General features: G+C 41.1%; 1 protein-coding gene across 1 annotated transcript in view; it reads right to left on the bottom strand.

The window, feature by feature from the left end:
- Positions 1–2,185: 2,185 nt before the first annotated feature.
- The window catches only part of LOC117097614, a 55,105-nt gene continuing 36,310 nt past the window's right edge, over positions 2,186–20,980 (bottom strand). Inside the window, exons 3-6 of the mRNA XM_033235643.1 lie at positions 14,465–16,203; positions 8,754–8,839; positions 6,354–6,397; positions 2,186–2,626 (exon numbers count right to left, since the gene is read on the bottom strand). Coding sequence (XP_033091534.1) covers positions 6,368–6,397; positions 8,754–8,839; positions 14,465–16,106 — 1,758 coding nt within the window. The 5' untranslated portion in view covers positions 16,107–16,203 and the 3' untranslated portion in view covers positions 2,186–2,626; positions 6,354–6,367. The remainder of the gene's footprint in view (positions 2,627–6,353; positions 6,398–8,753; positions 8,840–14,464; positions 16,204–20,980) is intronic.

The following is a 20,980-nucleotide window of genomic DNA, read 5'->3' as shown; positions in this document are numbered from 1 at the left end:
AAAGATGTTGGCTTAGCCAGGTTGGCAGAGGGAAATGTCCAGGGCTCTAGTGGCCTTAGATAAGTCTGGATAATTTCCAACACAGAAATATTCCCTAGATAAGGGTGACTTTGATCACCCTGCCCCACACTGCTTTCTGTGTTCCATCCCTCTTTTTGGTGTCTGACTTCTCCCCAAAGGAGAAGACCAGGTCTCCTATTTCCACAGTACCTATATTTGCCACAGTGTACAGGAACCCTCGATATGAACTTCAGAGAGGCAGTCTGGGAGGGAGAAGAGGAGCCCAAACCCATTTCTCTACTGCTCCATGCTGGAAATTAGGGCGAGGTTATGCAGGCAGGGGCTGCAGAGAGCTGGGGGCTTTCTGGAACCCAAGTACAAGCCTGGGTGGCTGTTCAGCTGGTATGCATCAGTATAGCATGAAAGTGCTCCACAACTAGTCCTGCCCACACCACCCATTGTCAAATGTTTTGAATCCCACTCTTGGGTATCACCATGATGGTGCGGATTCTAATATATTCACAAGAAAGCCACAGATGCTTTGCTGTGGAAGGCCCCTAAGAAAGCAAGAGTTTGCCAGATGCCAAGGTCCTTCCCTAGCTCTCTGTGCTTCCAACCCGAAACTAGTCAGATCTGCCCTGAAACCGTCCCATCCTGGGCCAGAGTCAAGTCTAATTTCATAAAGCCTCTAGGAGCTTGCAGAATTCAACAAACACTGAAGACCACTGTGTCTGTCCAGAAGAGACCCAGTTTAGTGAAGAAACAGAAACAGAAAACTACAAAATGAACATAAGGAAAACACTGAGATATCTTAAGTGCAGCACTAAATTCCCAATAAAGATGACGGATTAAACACAAGTATTCAATTTCTCCTTCCTCTTTGAAACCCTGCTAGAATGTAAAGGGGGTTAGTTTGGCTTATTTTATTTTTTTAGCGGAGTGGTTGTTTTGTTACTATTTTTCTTTTAAGCATAAAGAAAAGAGAGAGATCACAGCAACAAAATTTTGGAAACTGGAGCGCAAAAGGCCAGGTGTTAATTGATTTGGCCAAAAGAAAAAAAAAAAAAATCCTCTGATTTATAGACAGCCAAGAAACAACACAAATTACCCAGCATAAACCCTAAATCTCTGAAACTGGAAGGTTTGGATGCGGGGCTGTAAACCGGAAGGGCAGTGGAAAGTCTGTTTAACAAACGAATGTCCACACCCTAAGCAGTTGCCTGCCCCTCCCCAGGCCTAGAGGTTTGTGCCTCTGAGAAGATGAGATAGACAATCTGGGAGAAGTAGGGTAAGATAAGACCCCAGGCTCCCTTCCTGCAAATGGAGATTAAGTTGATGTCTACATGTTGAATAGTGAGTAGTCACTCCTTAATTTATATTTTGTAAATATGAATTTTCATATTTTAAGTTTATTAAGTACAACTAAACTACAACAGAATAAAAAATAATATTAGTAACTTGTAGTATATAATACAAGTCCCACAATCCCTAACCAAAATTCTAGAGGTCAGATATACTTCAGAATTCAGAAAGTGTTTGTTGTTTAAAGGTAATAGTACTGTATATTATCCTATATTCCCAGTGGGGTGTGGTGCAGACCTCGGTAGTTAAACGCATTAATATGTCTACAGTGAAATATATGAATATACTTTATACATTCCAAGTGGGATAAATAAGGAGTAAAATTAATTGCCTACATTTTTGGGTCAGGTTTTTTTTTTTTCTCTTGGCTCACTGCAATCTCTGCCTCTCGTGCTCAAGCGATCGATCATCCCTGCCTCAGCCTCCTGAGTAGGTGGGGCTACAGGCTATGCCACCACACCTGGCTAATTTTTGTAATTTTTGTAAAGATTGGGTTTCACCATGTTGCCCAGGCTGGTCTCAAACTCCGGGGCTCAAGTGATCCTCCTGCCTCAGCCTCCCAAAGTGCTGGGATTACAGGCATGAGCCACTGTGCCCAGCTCGTATTTGGGTCAGGTTTGGCTGCAAACTTAGTTTTAATGTCAAACTTATTTAAAAAACAGAAACAGTGGTTGCCAGGGGCTGAGGGAAAGGGGGAAGAGGGAATGGGTCATTTTTTAATGGGTATAGAATTGCAGTTTTGCAAGGTGAAAGAGTTCTGGAGATGGATGCTAGTGATGGTAGCATGAATGTATTTATAACACACTTAAAAGCAGTTAAGATGGTAAATTTTATATTTGTGTATTTTACCACAATGAATACATTTGGAAAAGTAACTTGATTTTCAGAGCTTTTTGGATTTCAGAATTCTAGAAATGGGATCATTTCTAGACCAATACTTTGATATAGGGGCTAACCTTTTAATCCTAATGCAGTTTTTAAAATAAGGTGCTCAAGTTTTCTGTGCCTTATTTTCTTCTATCAAATTATAAAGTATGGTAAACATCTTCAAAATAGACAATAAAAGGTTCAAATTGTTACCTCCTCTGTTGAGTTTTTTTATTATTCAGATAACTTATCGAGAATGGTTGGACAGATTATCCAAACTAATTTTGGTATCCAATGGGTATGTCTCTGGAAAGAGTCCCTTGGGTTGGCACTGGGCACTCTGACTTTTCTCCATGATCACGATCTTCAGCAGTACCATGAAGACAGCAGAAGTCAACTACAAGCAAACACAAGCCCAGACAAGACCAGAAAATATGTGACATGAACAGAGTTTGTTTTCAGATTCCCAGTCTTTACTTCCTGAGCTATGCCACTCCCCTGGCATCCAGGACTTCACAACTGTCCCCACAGTCCACACTACTTAGTCCTGCCTCATTCAAGATCCTGTTCCCTGACATTTCCCAACTCCCTGTCCTTCAGCTGAAACTTGTTCTAGATCCCATTCCCTGAGGATCCAGCTATGTACATTACAAAAAATTAAAAACAAATGCACTAATTCATGCAAATGTGTTAACATGTTTACTGGGCCAATATGTTCCTCTCCTAAAGAACACAATTTCTATTTTGCCAGAGAGCATTTCAAAGGCAATGTTTTGGCTGGGCATGGTGGCTCATGCCTGTAATCCCAGCATTTTGGGAGGCCGAGGTGGGCAGATCACCTGAGGTCAGGAGTTCAAGACCAGCCTGGCCAACATGGCAAAACCCTGTTTCTAAAATAATAAAAATACAAAAATTAGCTGGGTGTGGTGTGCTCAGGAGGCTGAGATAGGAAAATCGCTCGAAACTGGGAGGTGGAGGTTTCAGTGAGCCACTGTACTCCAGCCTGGGCTACAGAGCAAGACTCCATCTCAAAAAAAATAATAATAATAATAATAAAGGCTGGGCATGGTAGCTCATGCCTGTAATCCTAGCACTTTGGGAGGCCAAGGCAGGAAAATCACGAGGTCAGGAGTTTGAGACCAGCCTAACCAACATGATGAAACCCCGTCTCTACTAAAAATACAAAAAAATTAGCTGGGCATGGTGGCAGGCACCTGTAATCCCAGCAACTTGGGAGGCCGAGGCGGAGAATCGCTTGAACCCAGGAAGGCAGAGGTTGCAGTGAGCCGAGACTGCACCACTGCACTCCAGCCTGGGCAAAAAGAGTGAGGGAGGGAGGGAGGGAAGGAAGGGAGGAAGGGAGGGAGGGAGGGAGGGAGGGAAAAAGAAAGGCAATCTTTAATCCAAGGCAGTATTTAGGGGAAGGGAATTAACTCTTATTAAGAGTCTAATATTTTTCAGGCATTAGGCTCCACACTTTGCACAGTTTTTTTTTTTGTTTTGTTTTGTTTTTGTTTGTTTGTTTGTTTGTTTTTTGTAGAGATAGAGTCTTGCTCTGTCACCCAGGCTGGAAGGCAGTGGTACGATCTTGGCTCTCTGCAACCTCTGCCTCCTGGGTTCACGCAATTCTCCTGCCTCAGCCTCCCGAGTAGCTGGGATTACAGGCATGTGCCACCAAGCCCAGCTAATTTCTTTTTTTTTTTTTTTTTTTGTATTTTAGTAGAGACAGGGTTTCACTGTGTTGCTCAGGCTGGTCTCTAACTCCTGAGCTTAGGCAATCCACCCACCTCGGCCTCCCAAAGTGCTAGGATTACAGGCATGAGCCACCACACCTGGCCAGTTTTTTCATTTAATAACTTTGCAAAGTTATTTCATTTAATCCTCATTTAAAAGATAAATATTTTGCCGGGCGCAGTGGCTCAAGCCTGTAATCCCAGCACTTTGGGAGGCCGAGACGGGCGGATCACGAGGTCAGGAGATCGAGACCATCCTGGCTAACACAGTGAAACCCCGTCTCTACTAAAAAATACAAAAAACTAGCCGGGTGAGGTGGCGGGCGCCTGTAGTCCCAGCTACTTGGGAGGCTGAGGCAGGAGAATGGCATGAACCCGGGAGGCGGAGCTTGCAGTGAGCTGAGATCTGGCCACTGCACTCCAGCCTGGGCGACAGAGCGAGACTCCGTCTCAAAAAAAAAAAAAAAAAAGATAAATATTTTACAAATGAAGAAACTGGGACTCTGAGAAGCGTCCTCTGTTTAGGGTCACACACAGTTAGTCAGGAGGAGCCTTAAGATGGGGACCCATCCTCTTCCTAGCACCCTGCCCCACTGCCATAAAGGAGTACCATGACATTAAACACCCTGGCAACCAGCAGAGAGAATATTTGTAAATGGGCACTGACTTGTGGCTCCCAGAGCCCACCAGATTCTCCTGCTATTTCCCTCTTTCTAAATTTCTGTTTACCCTTGAGACAGCCTGGTCAGTCAGTACTTAATGCCAAACACAAAACAGGATGCCCTTTCTCAATAAAATTGTAAAAACATCTGCACATAGCTACAGCACTCATAAAATTCCCTAAAAAGAAAAAAAACAATAATTAAGGGCAGAATGCTCTGTGAGAAGTCCTGACAGTTTAGAATACATGTGGGAGATCAACATGAAAATCAAAATTATGACCGCAAAAGTGTCCCTGACACAAAGCTACCAATTTTAGCGATGGAAAAGACTCCTGAAATTGGCCACAGCAAAATACCTCCACGCTTGTCGCATACTGCTTGTACTGGTGTCTCCTCATGTTGGGGCCGTCTAGGGCACTTCACACACTATAATCTAACTGCAGTCAGAGGCAGGCTAGAGGCTCACTCAGCCAAGTCCTTGTCCAGCATGCTATGGCGTCAACTCTAATCCCTACAACACAAATTCCATGAGGGCAGGGGTGTTTTTACTGCTATATCTTCAGTGTCTGGCATGAGGCAGCTCCATAAACATTTGCTGAACAATGTTTATTTTTTTTTTGAGGCAGAGTCTCGCTCTGTCGCCTAGGCTGGAGTGCAGTGGGGCGATCTCAGCTCACCACAACCTCTGCCTCCCCGGTTCAAGCGTTTCTCTTGCCTCAGCCTCCCAAGTAGCTAGGATTACAAGCACCTGCCACCACAGCTGGCTAATTTTTGTATTTTTAGTACAAATGGGGTTTTGCCATATTGGCTAGGCTGGTCTCAAACTCCTGACTTCAGGTGATCTGCCTGCCTCAGCCTCCCAAAGTGCTGGGATTACAGGTGTGAGCCACCACACCCGGCCACATTTGCTGAATAATTGAATGAAGGTCTTCACTTCCTTGCTCTGGAATTCCTCGTAGGCTCTTATCTCCTCCTGTACCATATTTATCCCACATTTTTCTAGTGACCCCTGCAAATTTCTAACCTCCTCTCCCAAATCTTCAGTTCTTCTTCCTCTTCTTTCAGGGGAAGCAGGGTTAAAACAAAAAACATTTTTACAGGGTATACATGTATTTCTAGTTGAGAAATGGAAGGTAGAATACTCTTAGAAATAAGTTAAAATAAAAAAACCGTATAGTAAGTGCACAGTGCATTCAATTCTTATCAGATGCAGACATATATGCACTGAAATCGTAGCAGCTGTGTTTATTTCATAATTTAGGCATTTGAAAAAAATGGCTATGTGTTTATTTTAATGTCAGCTTGATGACAAGTTTAAAATATAACATGAACTTGTCTATATGTTTTACCTCTTCTCCTAGATAACCTAATATTTAAATAGAACCTACACCCCAATTCCCAGCCCTCGCCACATATCAACCCAAGGGGGAATGTCTCATAAACTGTGCATTGATAGAACGCTGTAAAATATGTTCTAACCAGTAAAGTGGGAAAATAAATTTGGGAGCAACAATCTAAGCTTTGTTGTATTTCAAAAAAGATCTATACTTAAAGGAAACAAAAACATCACATGTACAATAAGCACACAAGGTTGCTATGGTAACAAACTTCATTTTTTATATTTTACTCTCCAGGCGTGCTATAATACATATGAGCTATTACAACCAAATAATGTCAACATTAACTATTTTATGATCAAACAGAGGTCTCTAGAATAGGTCATACTTACAGTTCAAGGAATTTTCATTTTTCAACCATCTTCTTCTGTCTTTTCTAGAAATTATAATTAAAATACATAACATATTAATAAAATACATAAAATATTAATATTTGGCATTGGAGTTAAGTTTGCACTGTCATTTTACTCATGTAGGGACACTCCTAAAATGACAGAAGAAATATAACAGTGGCTCAATCTCAGCACTTTGGGAGGCCGAGGTGGGTGGATCACCTGAGGTCAGGAGTTTGAGAGCAGCCTGGCCAACACAGCAAAACCCTGTCTCTACTAAAAATACAAAAATTAGGTGGGTGTGGTGGCGCATGCCTGTAGTCTCAGCTTCTTGGGAGGCTGAGGCAGGAGAATCTCCTGAACCTGGGAGTCAGAGGTTGTATTCAGCTGACATCATGCCACTGCACTCCAGCCTGGGTGAGAGAGTGAGACTGTCTCAAAAAAAAAAAAAAAAGAAAGAAAGAAAGAAATATAATAACCATAAATATCTATTTATTTACTTATTTATTTTGAGACAGAGTTTTGCTCTGTCGCTCAGGCTGGAGTGCAGTGGCACAATGTTGGCTCATTGCAAACTTCGCTTCCTGGGCTCAAGTGATTCTCCTGCCTCAGCCTCCCAAGTAGCTGTGATTACAGACAAGTGTCACCACACACAGCTAATTTTTTTATTTTTAGTAGAGACAGGATTTCACTATGCTGGCCAGGCTGGTCTCGAACTCCTGACCTCAAGCGATCCACCCAACTTGGCCTCCCAAAATGCTGGGATTATTAGCATGAGCCACCACGCCTGGCCCACAAATGTCAATTTAAACATTTAAAATATTGCTCTGTGTGTGTGTGTATGTGTGTTTTAAGTAGCAATAAAGTCTCCATGGGGAATAAGGAGAAACAAGAAGTTGAGAAAAAATGTATTTGGTTTTACTAAATGGACAGACAAAATGAGTCTACTTTTCCCATAACGGTGTTTATGAGAACAGTTAAAAAATACCTACTATCCTGAACTATTAGTTCTGTAATGATTCACTAAAATTTGATTTTACTATTCATTTCAAAATGTACCCATTAGCATTGCCTCTGGACATTTAAATAATAACCAACTAATGTGAACAGAACCCCAGGCACCCCCACTAGGTTAGGTGAAGTACTGGTTTTTCCAGATTCTCTATCATCCTTCTAACCTTCCAAGCCAGTCCTCCTCCAGCTACCTGGAAAATGAACAGCCCTCAGAATAGTCATGTCTGTCACTGTGGACCACAGATCACAATAGGAAGGTGCTTCCAAGTCAAGTAACTACAAATCTAATTGGTAGCCGTTACTCTATCAAAATGGATAAGACTGAGGGCTGGACAGGAGAAAAGATGCAATGAAGAGTAAAGGACTCTCCTACAGTGGGTGCCTTAGTCATCCCCAGTGAGTCCTTATACCTGTATATTCTTCCACAAAGTTAGGGAATTACATGCAACTTTCTCTTTGGGACTAACTGAAAGGAAACATGCCTATATTATCCACTCATCCCGATCCAAATATATTCTTTTTCTAATTTAAGGTATCTAGCACTTCTCTCAAGTTTGATAAATTTTATTTTTTATTCCATAATTTTAAAAATTTTATTGACACAAAATAATTGTACATATTTATGAGCACAGTGTGTTTTGATACATGTGCACATTGTATAACGATCAAATCACAGTAATCAGTATATATATGACTTCAAATATTTATTATTTCTTTGTAGTCAGAACATTCAAAATCCTCTCCTCTAGTTATTTTGAAATATAGAATGCATTAGTGTTAACTATAGTTAACTATAGTCACCCTCCCTGCTGTGCAATAAACACCATAGCGTGTACAATGGAATAATATTCAGCCATAAAAAAGAATAAAATTCTGTCATTTGCAACAACATGGATGAACCTGGAAGAAATTATGTTAATTGAAATAAGCCAGACACAGAAAAATATATACTGCATGATTTCACTCATGTGAAATCTAAAAAGTTAATCTCATAGAAGTAGAGAATAGAACAGCAGTTTCTATTTGAAAGCCATAAAAATATACCTCCACTGGCCAGGTGTGGTGGTTCACGCCTGTAATCCCAGTACTTTGGGAGGCCAAGCCAAGAGAATCACCTGAGGTCAGGAGTTTGAGACCAGCCTGACCAACATGGAGAAACCCCATGTCTACTAAAAATACAAAAACTTAGCTGGGTATGGTGGCACATGCCTGTAATCCCAGATACTAGGGAGGCTGAGGCAAGAGAATCGCTTGAATCCAGGAGGCAGAGGTTGTGGTGAGCACAGATTGTGCCATTGCAGTACAGCCTGGGCAACGAGTGAAACCCCATCTCAAAAAAAAAAAAAAATATACACACACACACACACACACACACACATAATATACCTCCACTGACATCTTCCATTGCAAGTAGATCATCTTTAGTGTCTTCCAGTCAAGGGGAACCACATAGTCATCAGGCAACAAGGATTCTGTGAAAAAAAGAAAGAACTAATCTCATCTCTAATGTCACACAGATTTTTACCCTAACTGTGAAGACATGCAAACCTGATATCTAACCACCATACCGTTAAAAGTCTGGTTTTAAAGATATTTTGGTGATGTCTAAAGCTGGAGTTTGTCTCAGATCTCAATTAGTAAACACGAACCAGACTCTCATACTAGGATTCATTTGCGTTCTTGCCTTATTTACAAGGCCACTGACGATGAGCTTGGCCCGTCCAATGTAGCCAAACAAATTGCTTCATGGCCCCTATTTATGGTTTCCTCTTTTTTTTTTTTTTTTTTTTTTTTTGAGACGGAGTCTCGCTCTGCCGCCCAGGCTGGAGTGCAGTGGCCGGATCTCAGCTCACTGCAAGCTCCGCCTCCCGGTTTTACGCCATTCTCCTGCCTCAGCCTCTTGAGTAGCTGGGACTACAGGCGCCCGCCACCTCGCCCGGCTAGATTTTTTTTTGTATTTTTTTAGTAGAGACGGGGTTTCACTGTGTTAGCCAGGATGGTCTCGATCTCCTGACCTCGTGATCCGCCCGTCTCGGCCTCCCAAAGCGCTGGGATTACAGGCTTGAGCCACCGCGCCCGGCCTATGGTTTCCTCTTTATCCCTTTCAAGTACATGCCATTTCCAAATATGAAATTCTTTCCCTCTGCTTTTCTTGAGCTACATTCTTTCTCCCTTGTAAAAACAGTGCTTATAATGCACTTCCACATGGAAGGCATCCAGACAGAACTATAACCTCAAATTCTCTTCTACAATCCTTTTAGCACTACTAATGTCACTCATAAAATATTCATAAGCTTATCATTTATATTTTCTATGTGCAGTAATTTTGTTTTATGTTAGTCTTGTCTCCCCATTTAGAAGGTAAGCTATTTGATGAATGAGGTCTATTTCCTTTAAAAAGCTTTCTGAAGTTTAATTAGCGGATGCTTGATCATTGTTGATTATGATGATATCGTGCATGCAAGGTAAGAGGAGGCATAGAATCTTTTCACAATAGTGTCTTCATGCATTCTGGTGCCTCTCTAAAGCAGTGATTGTTAATCTTTTTGCATCATAGACCCCTCTGAGGAGCTGATAAAATCTCCAGACTTCCCCCCAAAACATGGCACAAAATAACCCCCAAAATTTTACATACAATTTCTGAATATGGACCTTGACTAAGATCCCAGATCTAAAACGTCTTCAGTTATCACTTAGAGCTCCCCAAAGCAAATGCATTTACTTTGAAAAAATTGGTATGTTTCTTTGGTGTATGTAGGTGGGTAGAAAAATTACAGCACATAGGCTGGGTGAGGTGGCTCACGCCTGTAATCCCAGCACTTTGGGAGGCCGAGGTGGGTGGATCACAAGGTCAGGAGTTGGAGACCAGCCTGGCCAAGATGGTGAAACCCAATCTCTATTAAGAATACAAAAAGAAAAAAAAAAATTAGCTGGGTGCGATGGCAGGAGCCTGTACTCCCACTTAGTTGGAAGGCTGAGGCAGGAGAATCGCTTGAACCTGGGAGGCAGAGGCTGCACTGAGCCAAGATCTCACCACTGCACTCTAGCCTGGGCGGCAGAGTGAGACTCTGTCTCAAAAAAAAAAGAAAGAGAAAAAAGAGAAAAAAGAAAAATTACAGCAAATAGTCAAGATGTAATTATTCACAAAGTTTACAAATATGATAAATATGATGCCAGAGCCCCAAGAGCAGGTTGGTAATTATGACTCCTTGGCCCTAGGACTTGGTCAATCTTTGGTCTCAGCTGCAGGACCAAATTTCTCTGGAACATCCGAAGCTTAGGAGCCAAGTAAAAAAACTCAGGGTGACAAGCTTTGAGATGGAACAGGTCCCCAAGGAACCCTGAGAGGTCTAGAACAACAGAAGATACAGGAGAACTACAAAAATCGGAGCTCTGGCCTCTTGAGTCTTACAGCTTCTGTCCCCAAGGAAGAGCACTAGAAAGCATCAGCTATTGAGTTACAAATAAGGAAAAGTTGGGATAAATATCATAAAGACATTATCTTAAATATGCTCATGATTGAAGACAAATTTTTTTTTTTTTTTTTGGAAACAGTCTTACTCTATTGCCCTGGCTGGAGTGCAGTGGTGTGATCTCAGCTCACTGTAACCTCCGTCTCCCAGATTCAAGCAATTATCCTGCCTCAGCCTCCTGAGTAACTAGGTTTATAGGCACATGCCACAATTCCTGGCTAATTTTTGTATTTTTAGTAGAGATGGGGTTTCACCATGTTGGCCAGGCTGGTCTACAACTCCTGACCTCAGGTGATCCACCTGCCTCAGCCTCCCAAAGTGCTGGGATTACAGGCATGAGCCACTGTGGCTGGCCCAAAAAGAAATTTAGTTGGAATATTAAAAAATCATATTTTTGCTTGTTTTATTCACATGTAGATTTTTTTCATTTCCAAAAATAACAATCTTTTTTTTTTTTTTGACATGGAGTCTCACTCTCTCACCCAGGCTGGATTGCAGTGGTGTGATCTCTGCTCATTGCGACCTCTGCCTCCCAGGTTCAAGTGGTTCTCCTGCCTCAGCCTCCTAAGTAGCTAGGATTACAGGCACATGCCAGCATGCCTGGCTAGTTTTTGTATTTTTAGTAGAGCATGTTTTTACCATGTTAGCCAGACTGGTCTCAAACTCCTGACCTCAAGTGATCATCCTGCCTTGGCCTCCCAAAATGCTAGGATTACAGGTGTGAGCCACCACACCCAGCCCCAAAATAACAACCTTAAGAGCCTGAAGGAACCTTTTAAGTCAGCTAGTCAGACTTCCACCTCATCCCTTCAGCATCCTTTACCGACTGCCTTTAAAAAGTAAATTCAGCTATTTCAGATATCTTTCCTTCATGTAATCTTTGCAATCTCCCATTTACTAATGTTGTATTTGGGAGCCATAATTGTGAATGAGAAAGGAAAGAGCCATGTGTCAAACAAAACAAAGGCAGAAAGTAGAAAGTTTCTTTTCGGCCAGACACAGTGGTTCAGGCCTGTAATCCCAGCACTTTGGGAGGCTGAGGTGGGTGGATTACCTTAGGTCAGGAGTTGTAGACCAGCCTGGCCAACATGGTGAAACTCCGTCTCTACTAAAAATACAAAAATTAGCTGGGCATGGTGGCGGGCACCTGTAATCCCAGCTACTCAGGAGGCTGAGGCAGGAGAATTGCTTGAACCTGGGAGGTGGAGATTGCAGTGAGCCGAGATTGCACCATTACACTCCAGCCTGGGCGACAAGAACTCTGCCTCAAAAACAGAAACAAAGAAAGTAGAAAGGTTTTCTTTCTTTTTTATTTATTTATTTATTTATTTTTATTATACTTCAAATCCTAGGGTACATGTGCATAACGTGCAGGTTTGTTACATATGTATACTTGTGCCATGTTGGTGTGCTGCACCCATCAACTCGTCAGCACCCATCAATTCATCATTTATATCATGTATAACTCCCCAATGCAATCCCTCCCTCCTCCCCCCTCCCCATGATAGGCCCCAGTGTGTGATGTTCCCCTTCCCGAGTCCAAGTGATCTCATTGTTCAGTTCCCACCTATGAGTGAGAACATGCGGTGTTTGGTTTTCTCTTCTTGTGATAGTTTGTTAAGAATGATGGCTTCCAGCTGCATCCATGTTCCTACAAAGGACGCAAACTCATCCTTTTTTATGGCTGCATAGTATTCCATGGTGTATACGTGCCACATTTTCTTAATCCACTCTGTCACTGATGGACATTTGGGTTGATTCCAAGTCTTTGCTATTGTGAATAGTGCCGCAATAAACATACGTGTGCATGTGTCTTTGTAGTAGAATAATTTATAATCCTTTGGGTATATACCCAGTAGTGGGATGGCTGGGTCATATGGTACATCTAGTTCTAGATCCTTGAGGAATTGCCATACTGTTTTCCATAATGGTTGAACTAGTTTACAATCCCACCAACAGTGTAAAAGTGTTCCTATTTCTCCACATCCTCTCCAACACCTGTTGTTTCCTGATTTTTCAATGATTGCCATTCTAACTGGTGTGAGATGGTATCTCATTGTGGTTTTGATTTGCATTTCTCTGATGGCGAGTGATGATGAGCATTTTTTCATGTGTCTGTTGGCTGTATGAATGTCTTCTTTTGAGAAATGTCTGTTCATATCCTTTGCCCACTTTTTGATGGGGTTGTTTGTTTTTTTCTTGTATATTTGTTTGAGTTCTTTGTAGATTCTGGATGTTAGCCCTTTGTCAGATGAGTAGGTTGCAAAAATTTTCTCCCATTCTGTAGGTTGCCTGTTCACTCTGATGGTAATTTCTTTTGCTGTGCAGAAGCTCTTTAGTTTAATTAGACCCCATTTGTCAATTTTGGCTTTTGCTGCCGTTGCTTTTGGTGTTTTAGACATGAAGTCCTTGCCCATGCTCATGTCCTGAATGGTACTACCTAGATTTTCTTCTAGGGTTTTTATGATATTAGGTCTAACATTTAAGTCTCTAATCCATCTTGAATTAATCTTCGTATAAGGAGTAAGGAAAGGATCCAGTTTCAGCTTTCTACTTATGGCTAGCCAATTCCTCATGGATAGGAAGAATCAATATCGTGAAAATGGCCATACTGCCCAAGGTGATTTATAGATTCAATGCCATCCCCATCAAGCTACCAATGACTTTCTTCACAGAATTGGAAAAAACTGCTTTAAAGTTCATATGGAACCAAAAAAGACCCTGCATTGCCAAGACAATCCTAAGTCAAAAGGACAGAGCTGGAGGCGTCACGCTACCTGACTTCAAACTATACTACAAGGCTGCAGTAACCAAAACAGCATGGTACTGGTACCAAAACAGAGATATAGACCAATGGAACAGAACAGAGTCCTCAGAAATAATACCACACATCTACAGCCATCTGATCTTTGACAAACCTGAGAGAAACAAGAAATGGGGAAAGGATTCCCTATTTAATAAATGGTGCTGGGAAAATTCTTTTTTTTTTTTCAAAGCAGCCTATCTTGGGCTGGGCGCAGTGGCTCACACCTGTAATCCCAGCACTTTGGGAGGCCGAGGTGGGCGGATCACGGGGTCAGGAGATCAAGGCCATCCTGGCTAACACGGTGAAACACCGTCTCAACTGTAAATATAAAAAAATTAGCCGGGCGTGGTGGTGGGCCCCTGTAGTCCCAGCTACTTGGAAAGCTAAGCCAGGAGAATGGCGTGAACCCGGGCGGCAGAGCTTGCAGTGAGCCAAGATCGCGCCACCGCATTCCAGCCTGAGTGACAGAGTGATACTCCATCTCATAAATAAATAAATTAATAAAGCAGCCTAACTCTACTGATTACATAATCCCTTTTTGCCCACTTCATCCTCCATTCTTCCCAGTATCTATTGAAATCGAGAGCCCAAGTATTCTACGTTCTCAAAGACATTGAAGGAGACATGAAGACTACCGACAGCAAAGGGTGGGGACTTTGAAGATCAAGCACCGTTTGCTACGGGTCTTCACTCACTGCTGAAAAGCATCACGAGATTAATAAGCTGCATGAGATCACTAACCACCAGGTAGAAACACTGTAAAATTACTTACATATGTTAAACTGGACTTTTACTTCTAGCAAAATAAAACAACTTACCCATTGGAACGCCTGGAGATCCAAAAAGCTTTACTAGTTGCAAGGCAAACCCTTGTGATAATGGTAGCCCAAGGGAACTACAGTTAGTGCTTGTTAAGTCTTGGCTGTCCTCAGCTGGTAATTGCTTAGGTTCTTCCCATCTTTTCAGCTTTCCATCAAACCTTTCATTTAAAAAGTGAAAATCAGAAGTGACTCCCACAGAGCACGAAGTGTCAGGATGACTGTGTAAAATTTCTGGGGAAATAAACCCTGCATCATTTAGTTTATTACCGACTCTTGTCTGAGATTCGAAAGTCAAAAACAGTTTCTTGTTTGTAAAAGATGCCTTCCAAACACTAGACATATTATGCAGCAAAAAAGAAGGAATATAATTTTTGTATAAAGATGCAGAGCACCTTAGTCTGTTAAATGACAGGCAATGAGAATAACACTGTCCACCAATATTTAAAGGGGGAGCTTTGATAATATCAAGGTAAAACCACAATGGATGATGATCAAAGGTCGTAAGTTTTTGCTTATTCTTCTCTTCACTGTTCCTTTCTGAAATTCTATCTTTTTCTTCTCTCAAAGTAATTTTTAGTCCATGGTTTTTTGTTAACAGGTCACATTTCTCCCTTTCTTTTACACTGATATGACTCTGTCCTAATAAGTAAAAATTTGGTACCAAATTGAAAATCCTTTTCTTCCTCCTTTTCTTATTTTTTGTTGATTCTAAAGCATTCTTTGGTATATCCAGTTGAGGTAAGCAGCTTCTGAAGAGGTTTGTTTCTATGAATGAATCTATAGTTTCAGGTGGAGGTGAAAAATCTTCATTTCCTATCAGTAGTTTGTCTGTCAATATTTCTGGACTGCTTCCTGGTCCTGATGCTGCCACCGAAGTGAAAATCAATTGAATCCATTGCCCCCTGCTGTCAGGACCAGCCAACTTATGTGCTCTATCTTTCTTTGGTCTCTGTTCACATATAGACTTATGAGGTCCTGCAGGCCACCTACCAAAATAGGGCTGTCTGTTAGAGCCCAGCTGTAAATCTTCATCAGATAAACTGGTTGTGAAAAAAGCCCAGTGACTGATTTTAGTTGCATACAATTGTTCCTCTCTTAAAACTTTATCTGACATTCTGATTCCACGTTGATGGCACAGAATGGGTTCACGTGGGAGACTTTTATCTACTATTTCTCTCTTCTTCATAAATGAGCATGAAGTTTCCACAGCAAGGTCCTGGGTGTCTAATGCTATAGTATGCCTCTCTCTAATATGCTTTTCTGCCTTCATGCCAGAGCAGTCATCGGTTGTTACACAGGAAAGGTTTTGAGTCACTATTGGACTAGTAACAGAGGTTTCATCTGGCATCAGTGACAAACTTACAAACAAGTTATCACCTTCCTTAGAGAGGTAATTCTTTGGTGTGTTGTCCAATTCAACTATAGACATAACGTCTTGGAAACTGTCTTTAGGATCTTCATTTTTCCATCTTTTTTCTTTATACCCAGTCACAAAATCTCTGACTTCATTTTGTAGACCACCAATGAAAGGATATTCTGATTCTCTTCTGGTCTTTCCAATGTCTTCCTCTTCACTCTGAGATGGGTCCTGATCTCCCGGTGTAAGATCACTGAAGAATTCTAATGAGTTTTCCTCCATGATTTTATTCTGACTGTTCTGCTTTTTGTTTCTTTTTCTGTTCCTCTTCTGTTTGGTTTTGCTGAGCCTATGCCCAGTTTTCTTCAAAACTCTTCCTCTGAAATATCAAAGAATTAAGAAAATGTATGACTTAACTACATGTATAACATAAGCAAACTATAACATCATACTCTTCATGTGCAGATTTAAAACCCTTTAGTACAAGAGAATCTCAACTGTGCATGTACTTTTTGTTTGTTTGTTTGTTTTTTGAGACAGAGTTTCGTTTTATCGCCCAGGCTGGAGTGCAGTGGTGTGATCTTGGCTCACTGCAACCTCCACCTCCCGGGTTCAAGTGATTCTCCTGCCTCATCCTCGCAAGTAGCTGGCATTACAGGTGCCCACCAACACGCTCGGTTAATTTTTTAGTAGAGACGGGGTTTCACCATGTTGGCCAGGCTCCTGACCTCAGCTGATCTGCCCGCCTCAGCCTCCCAAAGTGCTGGGATTACAGGCAAGTGCTACCATGCTGGCCATACTTTATATTATATTTAAAATCACTTTTAAAAAGAGATACTTTAATCCTATACATTAAAAATGAGTTTGAGAAAGTTAAAGCAAATATGCATACAATCATTTCATAAATAACTTTTAAAAAACCTAATATTTGCCTTAAAGGAAAATATAAGCATGTATTAAGCATGTATTAACAGGGATATTTTCTGAGAAATGCATCATTAGGCAATTTTATCACTGTGTGAACATCACAGTGTACTTATACAAATCTACGTGATGTAGTCTACACCACACCTAGGCTATATAATATAGCCTATTGCTCCTAGGCTTAAAAACTTTACAGCATGTTACTATACTGCATACTATAGGCAATTATAAAACATTAGTATTTGTGTATCTAAACATATCTAGAGGCCAGGCACGGTGGCTCACGCCTGTAATCCAGGACTTTGGGAAGCTGAGGTGGGTGACCACCTGAGGTCAGGAGTTCGAGACCAGCCTCCAGTATCTCCTCTCACTTCCTCTTGTTGTTTCTTGTTTGATTTGATCCAGAGAAAGGAGAGGCAACAGGAGAAAAGTCTCAAGATACTATTAAGTTAGTGATAATAGGAGTCAAGGCCCGAGAACTGCTGTCATGAAAAGGACTCAACCCTTGCCAGCTGAGTATCTTCTGTTTATGCACATGTGAGCGTTTGAAAATGAGAGGAGGAAGAAAAAGAGAGAAGGAAATGTTTTGTACAATTTTCTCTTTAAATCAAGAGGCAGTGTTGCATAATGGTTAAAGAGGGTGGACTTTAGAGCAAATCAAACTAGGTCTGAATCTGCCACTAGCCATGTGACCCTGAGCACATTCTTCAGCTTCTCTGTATATCAGTTGTCTTTGTAAAATGGGGTTAAGCCTAGCCTTTGCCCTTACTTGATATAGTTTTTTTTTTTTTTTTTTTTTTTTTTGAGGCGGAGTCTCACTCTGTCGCCCAGGCTGGAGTGCAGTGGCCGGATCTCAGCTCACTGCAAGCTCCGCCTCCCGGGTTTACGCCATTCTCCTGCCTCAGCCTCCCCAGTAGCTGGGACTACAGGCGCCCGCCATCTCGCCCGGCTAGTTTTTGTATTTTTAGTAGAGACGGGGTTTCACCGTGTTAGCCAGGATGGTCTCGATCTCCTGACCTCGTGATCCGCCCGTCTCGGCCTCCCAAAGTGCTGGGATTACAGGCTTGAGCCACCGCGCCCGGCCACTTGATATAGTTTTGAAGATTAGGTGAGTTGGTACATGTAAAGCAATTAAACAGTCCCAATACATAAATGTAACATCTTTTTCTTAAAGCCAGTTTTCCAAGTACAATTGTAGACCTTAGTCTTTCTGATGGTATACGGAACTGGAAACATTTTGGTGATGAGCCATATTTCAGTAACTGCATTTCCCTATATTAGGCTCTCTTTCTTTGTACAGTAGAGAGCTGTTCTGGGGGACAGTGACCACACATTAAGTGCATTAAGCTCCATAGAATCACCAGTGCTGCAGTGAGTCTCATACATCCTTAGTATATTACTATGTAATCAAATGAATAATGCAACAACAAACTCTCTCTGTTTTCTTTTCTCCTTGCCCTGAAACAGAATGGTTCACATTTGAGTAAAGACAGGGGAGTTTGTTTTCAGAATGACATACTAGTCTGCAGGATGAATTTCATAACTGACATTGTACCTTGGACTGCAACTAGGACTGTCATTGGAATCAGGTAGAACTGGTCATGAAGGAGCCTCTCTCCCTAATCTGCCCTCAGGTCAAGGCTCCATATGAGCAATGGGAAAGCCAGGCTAGATGGCCCACAACTGAGATCAACAGATGGGCACACGTGCCTCCTCCTGGAGTTAGTTCACTCATGGGTGGAGGCAGTGAGAAGGGATCACATTCTGGATACTGTTTTGAAGGAAAAATAAGCAAGATTTGAAAAAAAAAAACATAGGGTATGACGAAAAAGATAAGAATCAAGTATGAGTACAAGGAGATTGGCCTAATTAGAGGGATGAAGTGGTTACTTACTGCAACATAAAAGTCTGCGAGATATGGGTTTGGAGAGAGGGTTGGTAAATCAGTTCCCTCAAAGTCCAGCTCAGAGTAGGCTAATCTGTCCTTAACAAAAAGGTCAGAAAGTGAAAAAGAAGAGGGCTTCTCTAATACTCCCCAAGAGCTCCTTTGTTTTCTAAGCACATTACAATCAGCTGTTTAGGAACAGGATAATAGGGACCCTGCTAATATCCTTTTTTGTTATTTTTTTCTCCTGAGTCTGCTTTCTAGGGAAGGACCTGCTAATGCTAACAACCCACTATGCCTGCAGAGAAGTAAACACTGGACCATGAAAGAATAAGGTGGTTTAAAAAGTAAACTATTGGAGTCTGGGAGATCAGGCAGTTTATTAAGGCAGTTTGCTAAGAGTTAATCAAAGGAATCTCTAAGGATTAGAATTCCAACTGAAAATACAACAGAATGCCAAGAGGTATGAAAATCCTCAGACTGACTCTACAATGAAGTGCCAGAGACATGTACCAGTTCTCCACCACTGGAGCTCTATACAGCTACTGTCCTTATTTCAGAAACACTGGACATGGCTTTCTGGAAAGGAAACACAAACCAGTAACAGGGACTTGTGAATCCCCTGGGAAATAAGAGACTTGGTCGTGATGGTGGTGGTGATAACTTCTGCTTGAATATGGCTAATCAGTAGATGCATTTTCTTTAGAAACATCATCATTTAGAAACATCACTTAGAAACATCACATTTCTTTAGAAAGTGTGAGAATCTCATCAAAGCTGTGTCAAGGATCATTAAATGTGATCTCACTGGTGCTGATTCATTTAGGAATGAATGGCACCATTAGAAGAAAAAAAATCACTACATAAAAGTTAGTCATGGAGAGGAAATCAAAAGAGTTAGAGGCACAGGATGTAGCTTTGAAAAGAATGAAGAAATTAAGAAATGAACAAATGGTAACACATCTATGATGAGTAAGATTTTGCTTTCTAGATGATAGGCTTGGAATCCAAGCTGCTAGGTAGTGATGGAGTGTACCTCTCAAGAATTAGAAAGTGTTTGTTCAGATACAAGCTAACCTGACCAAGTGAACTGTGACCGGATGACAAAGGTGAGAGAGCATCCAGATAAAGCTGAAGAAAGCAGGAAGGGAGGTTGGAAAGCATGGTAAGTAATAACCTTATGAAAAAAAAAATTAAGGGGGCCAGAAAAAAACATTTCCCAATGCAGAATCCTAGATACTAATTTATGATAATGGGCAATAAATGAAGTAAATCTGAGATTAAATCACATGCAGATTATAAAAGGTCTCATGGCTTTGTGGAATGACCAGTTGAAATAACTGAGGCCAGGTCCTGGTCCTGGTTCAGTAATAGCCAAGTCCAGGCCTTAGCTAGCAGTGGGATCCCTCAGTTAGCAGTGGGATCTTGGGCAAATCATATCTTTCTAAAACGAGGAAAATACCCGTCCTTGCAAAGTTGTTGTAAGGACTACTAATACAGATACTCTTAAATAACCTCTACTCAACTGATAGAGTAGATCAATTGATTCTCCCCATTGCCTCTGTACAATAAGGACAGATATTAACGACTCACACTAAATGCTCCCAGCTAGATGGCTGCTCTCCAGTGTAACTGAATGCTTTTGCTGTCACTATTTAGAACTGTATATTTATAAAGAGTCAGATGGGTTTATTCCCAAGTCTGTTTATGCCAATAATAATTTTTACTATAATTATATAGTTTGTCTCACTAAACATGAAGTGCTAAACAACTGTTAAATAGGCAGGATAACTACAAAATTTGGTTAAAAATAATAAAGACCTATGATTATGCACTCATATTGCTTTGAAAATTTCTTTGGGTTCTACTTCCAATTTATATCAACAGAAACTAGAAATTCCTGACTACACACTACAGTTGTGGTTTATGCATGAAAAAAGTTAAACTGCACTGAACAAAATTATACATAATAATTGCTGAATAAATACACACAAAAACATTTAAGTTCAAATAAAATGTTTAAAGCATGTATCATCTCATAATAATTCTTTAAACAATTTTTTCAATGAACTAACCAGCTATCTGTCCCAATCATGTGAGAGAAGAGGGCTTTAATTATAAATAAAGCACCTATCATAATACTTGACAGATAGTGGGTACTTCATAAATGGCAGCTCTTATTTTTATTATGTATTAACAACAACAAAAGCAATCTCATAAATTTCACTGCGATTCCTATGGTGCAATTCAAGAGTAGAATGTGGCAATGTGATACTTATGCTTTACTTAAAACAAACAGATGAGTTAGAAGAACTGGAAAATTCTCCAAAAATGTAATTTACTTAAT

The sequence above is a fragment of the Trachypithecus francoisi genome, unplaced genomic scaffold (genome assembly GCF_009764315.1).
Source record: "Trachypithecus francoisi isolate TF-2019V2 unplaced genomic scaffold, Tfra_2.0 Contig01461, whole genome shotgun sequence".
Taxonomy (NCBI): Eukaryota; Metazoa; Chordata; class Mammalia; order Primates; family Cercopithecidae; genus Trachypithecus; species Trachypithecus francoisi.
The sequence above is the reverse complement of the archived record's forward strand: the minus strand, read 5'-3'. Positions and strand labels throughout refer to the sequence as shown.